The 16,424-nt window shown below is 44.6% G+C and overlaps 1 protein-coding gene across 6 annotated transcripts in view; it reads right to left on the reverse strand.

Annotated features, from left to right (window-relative positions):
* Positions 1-16,424, reverse strand: part of LOC146171642 (uncharacterized) — a 39,467-nt gene that overhangs the window by 8,999 nt on the left and 14,044 nt on the right. For all 6 annotated transcript variants that reach the window (XR_014702827.1, XM_084586423.1, XM_084586421.1 and 3 more), the window contains exons 5-11: positions 15,206-15,335; positions 9,979-10,059; positions 8,290-8,370; positions 6,601-6,681; positions 4,912-4,992; positions 3,229-3,309; positions 1,543-1,623 (exon numbers count right to left, since the gene is read on the reverse strand). Coding sequence is in view for 5 of the 6 variants with exons in the window: in XM_084586423.1 (XP_084442549.1) it covers positions 1,543-1,623; positions 3,229-3,309; positions 4,912-4,992; positions 6,601-6,681; positions 8,290-8,370; positions 9,979-10,059; positions 15,206-15,335 (616 nt within the window). In the remaining variant the exon portion in view is untranslated. The remainder of the gene's footprint in view (positions 1-1,542; positions 1,624-3,228; positions 3,310-4,911; positions 4,993-6,600; positions 6,682-8,289; positions 8,371-9,978; positions 10,060-15,205; positions 15,336-16,424) is intronic.

Here is a 16,424-nt window from a genome sequence, read left to right on the forward strand (position 1 = left end):
AATATAGGCCTTCAGAAGCTGCAACAAATGCACAGCAATGAGCACAAGACCATGTCGACACAAATGCATACATTCAAACAGTACCTTTCAGAGTTGAGTACTTCGCATGGTTCCCACTAATGGCAATGGCGCGAAAGAACTATGCATAAAGAAAGCACAACATTCAAAACTTTGCCTAAGTGAGAGATGCAGCCAACCCTTGTAATGACACAACTCTAACACCATTGCAACGCACTCAGTCACGAATGCTGTCTACTCCTAACATTTCACAAGATTGCAGGTGCCCAAGCATTGCAGTTCATCAACTGCCTGGGCTAAAAGAACAAAGAATCCCACCTTTGGGCTGAAGGAATAAAGCAATGATTGTACTCTGCCGTGCAACCTATACATACAATGCCAACATCAATGCAATTTGCTTAGGTCTCACATATGCCTACACAAAAAAAGAGAAAGAGCAGTTGTCAGACCATCATTTAGTCTGTCACAGAGGCATTTTTTACTTTTTTTTTTCAACAGCCTCGGGAAGGAACAGGAGTTTACATTAGGTAGCGAAATACTGGAAGTAGTAGACGAATATATCTACTTAGGACAGGTAGTAACCGCAGATCCGGACCATGAAAAGGAAATAACAAGAAGAATAAGATTGGGATGGAGCGCATTTGGCAAGCACTCGCAGATTATGACTAGCAGCTTACCGGTATCGCTCAAGAGGAAAGTATACAACAGTTGCATCTTGCCTGTACTCACCTATGGGGCTGAAACGTGGAGGCTAACCAAGAGAGTTCTACTTAAGTTGAGGACAACCCAGAGGGCTATGGAACGAAAAATGGTAGGGGTAACATTAAGAGATAGAAAGCGTGCAGAGTGGGTCAGAGAAATAACTCAAGTTAACGACATTCTAGTGGAAATTAAGAAGAAGAAATGGACATGGGCAGGACATGTAGTGCGAAGAGAGGATAACCGATGGTCGCTGAGGGTAACAAACTGGATTCCAAGGGAAGGAAAGCGTAGCAGGGGGCGGCAGAAAGTTAGGTGGGCGGATGAGATTAAGAAGTTCGCAGGGGTCAAGTGGATGCAGCTAGCACAGAACCGGGTTAAGTGGAGAGATATGGGAGAGGCCTTCGCCCTGCAGTGGGTATAATCAGGCTGATGATGATGATGATGACTATCACCATCGGTCATGTTCTGTCATCTTTCTTCATCGGCTTGCTGCATCGTAAGCAAATAATTTGACAAAAATGTGCACCTGAGCCAAAACTTCGATATTTGTTCCGTTAATTTTGCTATCCACAGTTCAGAGAACACGATTTTCACTAATGAAATTTCCAGTTTGAAGTATGGCTGCCCATTTCCACCAATAAACACAATTCCCCAGACTTTCCATTACCACGTATGGATACCACCTAGCCAGTGAGAAGCACTGCACTGATGACCCTGAAAGCTTAAGCTTGCGACCGGCTGGCAATGATACAGCAAGTGTTTTTTTTTCTCGGCTCTTTCGCAGTAAAGTACACTGCGTCAAAGAAAACAAAGTGCACCCACCTGATCCAAGGACTTGACTACGTCTCCATAGTCTATTCCCTCAGCTAGGATGAGAAGCTCTGCAAGGTCCTCGACATGTAGCTAGAATCATGGAAAGAAAGTGGGGAAGAAAAAAATTGTGAAAGGTGAAGGTACAAGACCGCAGTCACAAATATAGGCCTTCAGAAGCTGCAACAAATGCACAGCAATGAGCACAAGACCATGTCGACACAAATGCATACATTCAAACAGTACCTTTCAGAGTTGAGTACTTCGCATGGTTCCCACTAATGGCAATGGCGCGAAAGAACTATGCATAAAGAAAGCACAACATTCAAAACTTTGCCTAAGTGAGAGATGCAGCCAACCCTTGTAATGACACAACTCTAACACCATTGCAACGCACTCAGTCACGAATGCTGTCTACTCCTAACATTTCACAAGATTGCAGGTGCCCAAGCATTGCAGTTCATCAACTGCCTGGGCTAAAAGAACAAAGAATCCCACCTTTGGGCTGAAGGAATAAAGCAATGATTGTACTCTGCCGTGCAACCTATACATACAATGCCAACATCAATGCAATTTGCTTAGGTCTCACATATGCCTACACAAAAAAAGAGAAAGAGCAGTTGTCAGACCATCATTTAGTCTGTCACAGAGGCATTTTTTACTTTTTTTTTTCAACAGCCTCGGGAAGGAACAGGAGTTTACATTAGGTAGCGAAATACTGGAAGTAGTAGACGAATATATCTACTTAGGACAGGTAGTAACCGCAGATCCGGACCATGAAAAGGAAATAACAAGAAGAATAAGATTGGGATGGAGCGCATTTGGCAAGCACTCGCAGATTATGACTAGCAGCTTACCGGTACCGCTCAAGAGGAAAGTATACAACAGTTGCATCTTGCCTGTACTCACCTATGGGGCTGAAACGTGGAGGCTAACCAAGACAGTTCTACTTCAGTTGAGGACAACCCAGAGGGCTATGGAACGAAAAATGGTAGGGGTAACATTAAGAGATAGAAAGCGTGCAGAGTGGGTCAGAGAAATAACTCAAGTTAACGACATTCTAGTGGAAATTAAGAAGAAGAAATGGGCAGGACATGTAGTGCGAAGAGAGGATAACCGATGGTCGCTGAGGGTAACAAACTGGATTCCAAGGGAAGGAAAGCGTAGCAGGGGGCGGCAGAAAGTTAGGTGGGCGGATGAGATTAAGAAGTTCGCAGGGGTCAAGTGGATGCAGCTAGCACAGAACCGGGTTAAGTGGAGAGATATGGGAGAGGCCTTCGCCCTGCAGTGGGTATAATCAGGCTGATGATGATGATGATGACTATCACCATCGGTCATGTTCTGTCATCTTTCTTCATCGGCTTGCTGCATCGTAAGCAAATAATTTGACAAAAATGTGCACCTGAGCCAAAACTTCGATATTTGTTCCGTTAATTTTGCTATCCACAGTTCAGAGAACACGATTTTCACTAATGAAATTTCCAGTTTGAAGTATGGCTGCCCATTTCCACCAATAAACACAATTCCCCAGACTTTCCATTACCACGTATGGATACCACCTAGCCAGTGAGAAGCACTGCACTGATGACCCTGAAAGCTTAAGCTTGCGACCGGCTGGCAATGATACAGCAAGTGTTTTTTTTTCTCGGCTCTTTCGCAGTAAAGTACACTGCGTCAAAGAAAACAAAGTGCACCCACCTGATCCAAGGACTTGACTACGTCTCCATAGTCTATTCCCTCAGCTAGGATGAGAAGCTCTGCAAGGTCCTCGACATGTAGCTAGAATCATGGAAAGAAAGTGGGGAAGAAAAAAATTGTGAAAGGTGAAGGTACAAGACCGCAGTCACAAATATAGGCCTTCAGAAGCTGCAACAAATGCACAGCAATGAGCACAAGACCATGTCGACACAAATGCATACATTCAAACAGTACCTTTCAGAGTTGAGTACTTCGCATGGTTCCCACTAATGGCAATGGCGCGAAAGAACTATGCATAAAGAAAGCACAACATTCAAAACTTTGCCTAAGTGAGAGATGCAGCCAACCCTTGTAATGACACAACTCTAACACCATTGCAACGCACTCAGTCACGAATGCTGTCTACTCCTAACATTTCACAAGATTGCAGGTGCCCAAGCATTGCAGTTCATCAACTGCCTGGGCTAAAAGAACAAAGAATCCCACCTTTGGGCTGAAGGAATAAAGCAATGATTGTACTCTGCCGTGCAACCTATACATACAATGCCAACATCAATGCAATTTGCTTAGGTCTCACATATGCCTACACAAAAAAAGAGAAAGAGCAGTTGTCAGACCATCATTTAGTCTGTCACAGAGGCATTTTTTACTTTTTTTTTTCAACAGCCTCGGGAAGGAACAGCAATTTACATTAGGTAGCGAAGTACTGGAAGTAGTAGGTGAATATGTCTACTTAGGACAGGTAGTAACCGCAGATCCGGACCATGAAAAGGAAATAACAAGAAGAAGATTGGGATGGAGCGCATTTGGCAAGCACTCGCAGATTATGACTAGCAGCTTACCGGTATCGCTCAAGAGGAAAGTATACAACAGTTGCATCTTGCCTGTACTCACCTATGGGGCTGAAACGTGGAGGCTAACCAAGAGAGTTCTACTTAAGTTGAGGACAACCCAGAGGGCTATGGAACGAAAAATGGTAGGGGTAACATTAAGAGATAGAAAGCGTGCAGAGTGGGTCAGAGAAATAACTCAAGTTAACGACATTCTAGTGGAAATTAAGAAGAAGAAATGGGCAGGACATGTAGTGCGAAGAGAGGATAACCGATGGTCGCTGAGGGTAACAAACTGGATTCCAAGGGAAGGAAAGCGTAGCAGGGGGCGGCAGAAAGTTAGGTGGGCGGATGAGATTAAGAAGTTCGCAGGGGTCAAGTGGATGCAGCTAGCACAGAACCGGGTTAAGTGGAGAGATATGGGAGAGGCCTTCGCCCTGCAGTGGGTATAATCAGGCTGATGATGATGATGATGACTATCACCATCGGTCATGTTCTGTCATCTTTCTTCATCGGCTTGCTGCATCGTAAGCAAATAATTTGACAAAAATGTGCACCTGAGCCAAAACTTCGATATTTGTTCCGTTAATTTTGCTATCCACAGTTCAGAGAACACGATTTTCACTAATGAAATTTCCAGTTTGAAGTATGGCTGCCCATTTCCACCAATAAACACAATTCCCCAGACTTTCCATTACCACGTATGGATACCACCTAGCCAGTGAGAAGCACTGCACTGATGACCCTGAAAGCTTAAGCTTGCGACCGGCTGGCAATGATACAGCAAGTGTTTTTTTTTCTCGGCTCTTTCGCAGTAAAGTACACTGCGTCAAAGAAAACAAAGTGCACCCACCTGATCCAAGGACTTGACTACGTCTCCATAGTCTATTCCCTCAGCTAGGATGAGAAGCTCTGCAAGGTCCTCGACATGTAGCTAGAATCATGGAAAGAAAGTGGGGAAGAAAAAAATTGTGAAAGGTGAAGGTACAAGACCGCAGTCACAAATATAGGCCTTCAGAAGCTGCAACAAATGCACAGCAATGAGCACAAGACCATGTCGACACAAATGCATACATTCAAACAGTACCTTTCAGAGTTGAGTACTTCGCATGGTTCCCACTAATGGCAATGGCGCGAAAGAACTATGCATAAAGAAAGCACAACATTCAAAACTTTGCCTAAGTGAGAGATGCAGCCAACCCTTGTAATGACACAACTCTAACACCATTGCAACGCACTCAGTCACGAATGCTGTCTACTCCTAACATTTCACAAGATTGCAGGTGCCCAAGCATTGCAGTTCATCAACTGCCTGGGCTAAAAGAACAAAGAATCCCACCTTTGGGCTGAAGGAATAAAGCAATGATTGTACTCTGCCGTGCAACCTATACATACAATGCCAACATCAATGCAATTTGCTTAGGTCTCACATATGCCTACACAAAAAAAGAGAAAGAGCAGTTGTCAGACCATCATTTAGTCTGTCACAGAGGCATTTTTTACTTTTTTTTTTCAACAGCCTCGGGAAGGAACAGCAATTTACATTAGGTAGCGAAGTACTGGAAGTAGTAGGTGAATATGTCTACTTAGGACAGGTAGTAACCGCAGATCCGGACCATGAAAAGGAAATAACAAGAAGAAGATTGGGATGGAGCGCATTTGGCAAGCACTCGCAGATTATGACTAGCAGCTTACCGGTATCGCTCAAGAGGAAAGTATACAACAGTTGCATCTTGCCTGTACTCACCTATAGGGCTGAAACGTGGAGGCTAACCAAGAGAGTTCTACTTAAGTTGAGGACAACCCAGAGGGCTATGGAACGAAAAATGGTAGGGGTAACATTAAGAGATAGAAAGCGTGCAGAGTGGGTCAGAGAAATAACTCAAGTTAACGACATTCTAGTGGAAATTAAGAAGAAGAAATGGACATGGGCAGGACATGTAGTGCGAAGAGAGGATAACCGATGGTCGCTGAGGGTAACAAACTGGATTCCAAGGGAAGGAAAGCGTAGCAGGGGGCGGCAGAAAGTTAGGTGGGCGGATGAGATTAAGAAGTTCGCAGGGGTCAAGTGGATGCAGCTAGCACAGAACCGGGTTAAGTGGAGAGATATGGGAGAGGCCTTCGCCCTGCAGTGGGTATAATCAGGCTGATGATGATGATGATGACTATCACCATCGGTCATGTTCTGTCATCTTTCTTCATCGGCTTGCTGCATCGTAAGCAAATAATTTGACAAAAATGTGCACCTGAGCCAAAACTTCGATATTTGTTCCGTTAATTTTGCTATCCACAGTTCAGAGAACACGATTTTCACTAATGAAATTTCCAGTTTGAAGTATGGCTGCCCATTTCCACCAATAAACACAATTCCCCAGACTTTCCATTACCACGTATGGATACCACCTAGCCAGTGAGAAGCACTGCACTGATGACCCTGAAAGCTTAAGCTTGCGACCGGCTGGCAATGATACAGCAAGTGTTTTTTTTTCTCGGCTCTTTCGCAGTAAAGTACACTGCGTCAAAGAAAACAAAGTGCACCCACCTGATCCAAGGACTTGACTACGTCTCCATAGTCTATTCCCTCAGCTAGGATGAGAAGCTCTGCAAGGTCCTCGACATGTAGCTAGAATCATGGAAAGAAAGTGGGGAAGAAAAAAATTGTGAAAGGTGAAGGTACAAGACCGCAGTCACAAATATAGGCCTTCAGAAGCTGCAACAAATGCACAGCAATGAGCACAAGACCATGTCGACACAAATGCATACATTCAAACAGTACCTTTCAGAGTTGAGTACTTCGCATGGTTCCCACTAATGGCAATGGCGCGAAAGAACTATGCATAAAGAAAGCACAACATTCAAAACTTTGCCTAAGTGAGAGATGCAGCCAACCCTTGTAATGACACAACTCTAACACCATTGCAACGCACTCAGTCACGAATGCTGTCTACTCCTAACATTTCACAAGATTGCAGGTGCCCAAGCATTGCAGTTCATCAACTGCCTGGGCTAAAAGAACAAAGAATCCCACCTTTGGGCTGAAGGAATAAAGCAATGATTGTACTCTGCCGTGCAACCTATACATACAATGCCAACATCAATGCAATTTGCTTAGGTCTCACATATGCCTACACAAAAAAAGAGAAAGAGCAGTTGTCAGACCATCATTTAGTCTGTCACAGAGGCATTTTTTACTTTTTTTTTTCAACAGCCTCGGGAAGGAACAGCAATTTACATTAGGTAGCGAAGTACTGGAAGTAGTAGGTGAATATGTCTACTTAGGACAGGTAGTAACCGCAGATCCGGACCATGAAAAGGAAATAACAAGAAGAAGATTGGGATGGAGCGCATTTGGCAAGCACTCGCAGATTATGACTAGCAGCTTACCGGTATCGCTCAAGAGGAAAGTATACAACAGTTGCATCTGACCTGTACTCACCTATGGGGCTGAAACGTGGAGGCTAACCAAGAGAGTTCTACTTAAGTTGAGGACAACCCAGAGGGCTATGGAACGAAAAATGGTAGGGGTAACATTAAGAGATAGAAAGCGTGCAGAGTGGGTCAGAGAAATAACTCAAGTTAACGACATTCTAGTGGAAATTAAGAAGAAGAAATGGACATGGGCAGGACATGTAGTGCGAAGAGAGGATAACCGATGGTCGCTGAGGGTAACAAACTGGATTCCAAGGGAAGGAAAGCGTAGCAGGGGGCGGCAGAAAGTTAGGTGGGCGGATGAGATTAAGAAGTTCGCAGGGGTCAAGTGGATGCAGCTAGCACAGAACCGGGTTAAGTGGAGAGATATGGGAGAGGCCTTCGCCCTGCAGTGGGTATAATCAGGCTGATGATGATGATGATGACTATCACCATCGGTCATGTTCTGTCATCTTTCTTCATCGGCTTGCTGCATCGTAAGCAAATAATTTGACAAAAATGTGCACCTGAGCCAAAACTTCGATATTTGTTCCGTTAATTTTGCTATCCACAGTTCAGAGAACACGATTTTCACTAATGAAATTTCCAGTTTGAAGTATGGCTGCCCATTTCCACCAATAAACACAATTCCCCAGACTTTCCATTACCACGTATGGATACCACCTAGCCAGTGAGAAGCACTGCACTGATGACCCTGAAAGCTTAAGCTTGCGACCGGCTGGCAATGATACAGCAAGTGTTTTTTTTTCTCGGCTCTTTCGCAGTAAAGTACACTGCGTCAAAGAAAACAAAGTGCACCCACCTGATCCAAGGACTTGACTACGTCTCCATAGTCTATTCCCTCAGCTAGGATGAGAAGCTCTGCAAGGTCCTCGACATGTAGCTAGAATCATGGAAAGAAAGTGGGGAAGAAAAAAATTGTGAAAGGTGAAGGTACAAGACCGCAGTCACAAATATAGGCCTTCAGAAGCTGCAACAAATGCACAGCAATGAGCACAAGACCATGTCGACACAAATGCATACATTCAAACAGTACCTTTCAGAGTTGAGTACTTCGCATGGTTCCCACTAATGGCAATGGCGCGAAAGAACTATGCATAAAGAAAGCACAACATTCAAAACTTTGCCTAAGTGAGAGATGCAGCCAACCCTTGTAATGACACAACTCTAACACCATTGCAACGCACTCAGTCACGAATGCTGTCTACTCCTAACATTTCACAAGATTGCAGGTGCCCAAGCATTGCAGTTCATCAACTGCCTGGGCTAAAAGAACAAAGAATCCCACCTTTGGGCTGAAGGAATAAAGCAATGATTGTACTCTGCCGTGCAACCTATACATACAATGCCAACATCAATGCAATTTGCTTAGGTCTCACATATGCCTACACAAAAAAAGAGAAAGAGCAGTTGTCAGACCATCATTTAGTCTGTCACAGAGGCATTTTTTACTTTTTTTTTTCAACAGCCTCGGGAAGGAACAGCAATTTACATTAGGTAGCGAAGTACTGGAAGTAGTAGGTGAATATGTCTACTTAGGACAGGTAGTAACCGCAGATCCGGACCATGAAAAGGAAATAACAAGAAGAAGATTGGGATGGAGCGCATTTGGCAAGCACTCGCAGATTATGACTAGCAGCTTACCGGTATCGCTCAAGAGGAAAGTATACAACAGTTGCATCTGACCTGTACTCACCTATGGGGCTGAAACGTGGAGGCTAACCAAGAGAGTTCTACTTAAGTTGAGGACAACCCAGAGGGCTATGGAACGAAAAATGGTAGGGGTAACATTAAGAGATAGAAAGCGTGCAGAGTGGGTCAGAGAAATAACTCAAGTTAACGACATTCTAGTGGAAATTAAGAAGAAGAAATGGACATGGGCAGGACATGTAGTGCGAAGAGAGGATAACCGATGGTCGCTGAGGGTAACAAACTGGATTCCAAGGGAAGGAAAGCGTAGCAGGGGGCGGCAGAAAGTTAGGTGGGCGGATGAGATTAAGAAGTTCGCAGGGGTCAAGTGGATGCAGCTAGCACAGAACCGGGTTAAGTGGAGAGATATGGGAGAGGCCTTCGCCCTGCAGTGGGTATAATCAGGCTGATGATGATGATGATGACTATCACCATCGGTCATGTTCTGTCATCTTTCTTCATCGGCTTGCTGCATCGTAAGCAAATAATTTGACAAAAATGTGCACCTGAGCCAAAACTTCGATATTTGTTCCGTTAATTTTGCTATCCACAGTTCAGAGAACACGATTTTCACTAATGAAATTTCCAGTTTGAAGTATGGCTGCCCATTTCCACCAATAAACACAATTCCCCAGACTTTCCATTACCACGTATGGATACCACCTAGCCAGTGAGAAGCACTGCACTGATGACCCTGAAAGCTTAAGCTTGCGACCGGCTGGCAATGATACAGCAAGTGTTTTTTTTTCTCGGCTCTTTCGCAGTAAAGTACACTGCGTCAAAGAAAACAAAGTGCACCCACCTGATCCAAGGACTTGACTACGTCTCCATAGTCTATTCCCTCAGCTAGGATGAGAAGCTCTGCAAGGTCCTCGACATGTAGCTAGAATCATGGAAAGAAAGTGGGGAAGAAAAAAATTGTGAAAGGTGAAGGTACAAGACCGCAGTCACAAATATAGGCCTTCAGAAGCTGCAACAAATGCACAGCAATGAGCACAAGACCATGTCGACACAAATGCATACATTCAAACAGTACCTTTCAGAGTTGAGTACTTCGCATGGTTCCCACTAATGGCAATGGCGCGAAAGAACTATGCATAAAGAAAGCACAACATTCAAAACTTTGCCTAAGTGAGAGATGCAGCCAACCCTTGTAATGACACAACTCTAACACCATTGCAACGCACTCAGTCACGAATGCTGTCTACTCCTAACATTTCACAAGATTGCAGGTGCCCAAGCATTGCAGTTCATCAACTGCCTGGGCTAAAAGAACAAAGAATCCCACCTTTGGGCTGAAGGAATAAAGCAATGATTGTACTCTGCCGTGCAACCTATACATACAATGCCAACATCAATGCAATTTGCTTAGGTCTCACATATGCCTACACAAAAAAAGAGAAAGAGCAGTTGTCAGACCATCATTTAGTCTGTCACAGAGGCATTTTTTACTTTTTTTTTTCAACAGCCTCGGGAAGGAACAGCAATTTACATTAGGTAGCGAAGTACTGGAAGTAGTAGGTGAATATGTCTACTTAGGACAGGTAGTAACCGCAGATCCGGACCATGAAAAGGAAATAACAAGAAGAAGATTGGGATGGAGCGCATTTGGCAAGCACTCGCAGATTATGACTAGCAGCTTACCGGTATCGCTCAAGAGGAAAGTATACAACAGTTGCATCTGACCTGTACTCACCTATGGGGCTGAAACGTGGAGGCTAACCAAGAGAGTTCTACTTAAGTTGAGGACAACCCAGAGGGCTATGGAACGAAAAATGGTAGGGGTAACATTAAGGGATAGGAAGCGTGCAGAGTGGGTCAGAGAAATAACTGAAGTTACCGACATTCTAGTGGAAATTAAGAAGAAGAAATGGGCATGGACAGGACATGTAGTGCGAAGAGAGGATAACAGATGGTCGCTTAAGGTAACAAACTGGATTCCAAGGCAAGAAAAGCGTAGCAGGGGGCGGCAGAAAGTTAGGTGGGTGGATGAGGTTAAGAAGTTCGCAGGGGTCAAGTGGATGCAGCTAGCACAGAACCGGGTTAAGTGGATAAATATGGAAGAGGCCTTCGCCCTGCAGTGGGTATGATGATGATGATGATGATGATGATGATGAATCTAGGAACATCAGTAAATGAACTCAGCTAAACCTAACAGCGCCGCAGCTCGTAACGCTCGCGTGAAACAGAAACCACCATTTCTCTGTGTATGGTCCGTGGGCTGTAGCTGTCATCATCAGCATAGCTAGTGCCAGCTCCTAGTACCACCACAAAGCTGTGGCTTATTACGCAGTAGCCAGCATGCCCAACCGGCAGCCTTTTTTCTTTCTTTGTTGTGTGCCGTTGGCCGCTCATTATTTTGTGCCACTCGCGACTGCGGGATGGTTTTTTTTTTTTTTTTGCGGATTACCTTATTGCGAAGTCTCTACGAGATCTGACGATGATTGCAGCCAGCGAAGTGCCAAGAGGATAGGAACAAAGCTATACTGCCGAGGAACGAAGGGAATCGGCCTCTACAGACGACTAGCCCGACAGCTGCAGCTATCTTTTTGAAACACCGAGACAAGATTTTCAAACTTCAGGAAGCACTGAAGATGAGGTCATATCGAACTCTAATATTAGTTTTTTTCCACATGGACGAAGTCTGAACTTTCATCGCTCGGTGCAATCACACACCCGATAAGGTGCTGTGCATAGTAAAAAGTGCTTTAGTGGTGTTATGCAGTGTGTGGTCGTGTTTGCTGCACTCAGCAGAGAAAAAAAATAATTTATGCAAATGAATCAGCTTTTGAAGTTCGTATTTGAGGTTTTGCTTGTCGACACAGGCGCTCACTGCAAAGGTACGTTATCTTCATGCCTAAGTTTGACCACTGGCTTATAATCGCAGATTTTTCATTACAACGATATTTAAAAATAACAAACAATTTTTTTTTTGGTCCCGCAGAATTCCTTATATCGAGATTTGACTGAAGTATAATTTCGTCACATACATAACAAGCCTTTGTGTACAGGACCGATAATAACGAATAAATAATGAAGATGATTGGCCAATACTGAAGTGCTGGTAGTAGTGATTAAACGACACAAGCAAGCTATTTCTCCCATAGCCACTTTGCTGCTGCTACCCCGTTCGATTCTACTTGCTGCGCTTGCTGAAGGCGTCACGAAAATTGAGCATAACTTTATTTTATTATGAGGAGGGCTTCCTAGCAAAGAGGTGATAAATGTCCAGGCTTTATTTGGGTGTTGGCTCGTTCCAAAAGCCCGTCTGCTGTAATGTAAAACCAGCTAGGCCTAGCTACGACTAAGGTTGGTGCCCAAGTGTAGCAGGCAGTCCTGATACCATGGCTGTGTTGTCTCCTCTGTTACCAACGCGAACTGCATCAAGCCAATCAATGCCCAGACACTGCTGCGTGGTGATACCTGCTGCAGGCAGAGGAAATCTGCTCACCGGTGCTTGCTACTCCGCATCTCCTTGCTAGAATTGGTTGGCGGTTCGCAAACGGGGACTGGTGCGGCGTGCAGGTGAGGCTTTCGCGCACGTGTCACCTGCTAACTGCTGGTGCAGAGAATGCGCACGGTTCTGGGCTCTAAGTATGAAAGTTTCATAGACAGCCCGGCTGCGGCAATGCACACTGATTGGGTTCAGGTTCAAGGTTCCAGCATAAAATGAAGTGAGTGAGTCCAGCCCTCGACTCCAGGCATGTGCTTTATGCCTACCAAGCCTTGCGTTGCACTTCAGCATGAGGAAAGCCTTGAAACATATCCCTGTGCCTGTCGTGCTTTCGCAGGTCTAGCACTACTCACTGATGTGTTACGTTGAGCTTCAAAATGCACCGATTGTGGAATCGAATGAGGTAATGTTAACATGTACCAATCAATGCGGACACTGGGAAAGGCTATTTATAATGAGAAGTGAGCAGAAGCACAGAACTTTCTTGGGATGGGACAAGGTAAGCTATTCTATGACATCAGTGCTCTGACTATGTCAGAGTTGTTTGGTAATGTCATGTTATTAACCTGCATGCACTGTCACTGTCGATGGGTTTCGAAAAGTGGGGCCTTTGTCCGGCGGTTATTAAAATCAATCTTTGCGGCAACCTGAGAGGATCACATGCTTCCAGAGCATCTTTATGTAACCAGGAACGCACTCGTATTCTTTCGGACAAAAATTGGCGTCTATATTTACAAGCATCCTAACAAGCTAAGGTCACAGCCTCCTCTAAAACAGATACAAGCCACTGCAAACCGGATTTGCAAAACCAAACCGTATACAGCAGAAGGCTGGGAAACAAGCACCAACCTATCTTAGAGCGAGATAAGGCTTAAAGCACAACCTTAGGCTTGTCTTTACTACAGTGGAGTCTTGTTCATTCCAACACAGTCATAGTAGCCTCCGGTTGATTTAAACTGACATTTTTGTTACTCAAGCGTTATATTAACTCATTCCAGGCTGGAAAAACTGAAAACGGGAGATTTTTTTATTCGGGCCAGTGTGTGGGGAAGAGGGGTTAGACAAAACTTGAGTCCTGAACATACCTTGCAGTAGCAGGCACTGTTAGCGCCAAAAATATGTCTGAGTAGTTTTGCAGAATGTATGTTCCAAATTGATGGCCATTCAACAACAGCAGATGTTGGAGGGGTGTGTTGCGCATGGATGAGCAAAATTCAGCTATAGTTTCAGTTTCCAGTCACCTTTGTCGTGGAAAAACATGCTGACATCACAGTTTCAATTTCACGAAATGCTAAATATCCGCCGTTTCACCCACCATCAAGAAAAATGGAAACTAAGACGCACAATATCACAAACCCGTTTGCAGATATCACTTCTAAGGCTTTGGAGGTGCCACGACTTTACGCACACGAGAATTGCATCTTTACATCATGCACAGGTGCACACAGGAGGCCTACATCAAAGTGTGTTGCTTGGCCATTTGGTGACTGATCATGGTAGAAGAAAATAGCGCAGGAGATGCGGCAAGGAAGTAGACACAACACGAGCGCTGACTAACGACTGAATGTATTCAAAGCGTGAGCACATGAATACACTGAGAGAAAGATGTGCAGGAAGGAAAAAGAGCCACAACGTCAACTCAAAAATGTCATGCTCATCATTAGGAGTTAAGATAGGCCAGCTCGTGGCGCGACAACGAAACAGAAAATATGCGAGCGCATGAAGCCCCTTTTCGGGCGATGATAGGTGCTTCAAAGATTTCCCTAGTATGTTTTTCAGGGTAACATTTCAAAATGACGCACTGTTCAAAGAGCGGAACTCAATTCAGACAAGATTGACAAGGCAGCGCCAAGTTGCTTTTAGGCACGATGTCAGCAAGGGACGATGCATGTTCTGTGAGGTAATCATCTACATACGAGACAAAGGGGCTTCATGTGCAAGCGTACCTTTGGTTTCGTTGTCTCACCACGGGCTGGCCTATCTTAACTCTTAATGGCATCTTTTTCGTGTTGGCGTTGTGGTCGTTCTTTTTCCTTCCTGCAAATCTGCCGCTCAGTGTATTCATACGGTCACGCTCTGAAGTTCTTAGAGCTCTCTCCTGCGCTATTTTCTTCTACCATGAACAGGAGGCCTAGCTAACCCTAAACGTACAGGCAAGTAACTGCAACAGCAAATATAAAATACAACTTAGGCAATGATTCCAATCTTGCTAATGCGACTGTTGATGGTGGTGCCGTTGATTACGATGAATATGCAAATTCCGGTTTGCCAAAACTATTCTTACATGAGCAAAAGAAACTTGATTATCACAACGCATAGGGCAGGGGTCATAAAACCAGAAAGTTCAGTAAAAAAAGAAAACAGCACTTCTCGGTGAATCCGAAAGTTTGGCAGTTATGCTTAGAAAAGAAAAGCTCCCTGACGGTTCAAGCTCAGCATGTTTCAACAAGACATGGTGCCTACCATGGTTGAATTATTCAAGGCTAACTGTGCTCATAAGCCACCAATGTTGCTATCAACATGACAAATCATTGCCGCAAATGGCTTCCTATCCACTACCCAAACAAGAACTCACCTTTTTGATTGGGTTGTGGAACTTGTCTGTGAGGCTGATGAAAATGTCACACTGGTGGATCTCACCAATGTGCACATCGGTGGTTCCCTTGCACGACACCTTCAGAAGAGCAGGCTCACTGCTGTTTGGCCTAGGCATGAAGACATTAGTACACAATGCTAAACAAGAATTAAAAAAATTTACGTACACCTACTACACCAACATCAGTATGCAGCCTGAAACAAAGATAACCAGATGACTATCTGTATAGAATGCATTGTCTTCAATCAGTACAATAGTTTAAATACCAAAAGCTGCAGCCTGTATCAGAAATGTTATCAGAGCAACTTAGCATGAAACAGAGCTACAACCAGGACTTTTCACCCCATGTTAAGACATGAATATGGCCTTCAGTAACAACCTTCTTGGCAATTATAATTTATAAAAGTGCACCTTAAAGCACTATGGCCCCAGCATCATTATACTCGTGGAAAACTTTCTGTGGCTCCATAGCGAACAATCGGCTCGAGAGGTAAAGCAATTGGGTTTTGTACCTGTCCTATGGAGAATGGTTTGGTTTCGGGATCCAGGCTACGACAAATGTCTTAGTAGAAGAGGGCTCCAGAAATTTCGACCACATGGGGTTCTAACATGCACTGGCATCGCACAGCCCACGAGAACCCTGCTTTTCACCTCCATCAAAAGTGACCACCGCGACCAGAGTTTGATCCCGCATCCCTAATTTCGCTAATCGAGTACCTTAACCACTAAGCCACTGTGGCAATACCATGGAGAATGGCTTACTTCAGCCCCACCAATCACACATCTCTCGAATTCCCCTTTCACCCCACCCCGCACCCCTCACTCCTACTGCAAGCAATACCCGCCACACGATAGGTACAAAGGCCAATATCCTTTCGTCTCCTGCGTATTGGCCTCGAGATCGAGCAGAGTCGCCACCTAGTGGCATAGCGGCGAAACCTGCCTAGTGTGGATGCTTGTTTGCGTCGCATGCCAGCCCGCAGTGATTTACGTGCGTGCGTGCAGCGCGCACAAGAGTGCTTTTTGTTTGTTTCACGGTTCCTGTGCGCTTTTGCTTATATATCTGCTTATTGCAAAAGAAATATCAGCAGGCTATTACCCCACGCTCTATTAAAAATATATATGTACTTGTCCATATCGAGTATGTCACGCTGGAAAGGACACCATCAGTCGCAGTCTTCGGCGCTTGAGATTCTTT

Source organism: Amblyomma maculatum, unplaced genomic scaffold, assembly GCF_055883805.1.
Source record: "Amblyomma maculatum isolate TAMU_Amacu unplaced genomic scaffold, ASM5588380v1 scaffold_19, whole genome shotgun sequence".
NCBI classification, from domain to species: Eukaryota; Metazoa; Arthropoda; class Arachnida; order Ixodida; family Ixodidae; genus Amblyomma; species Amblyomma maculatum.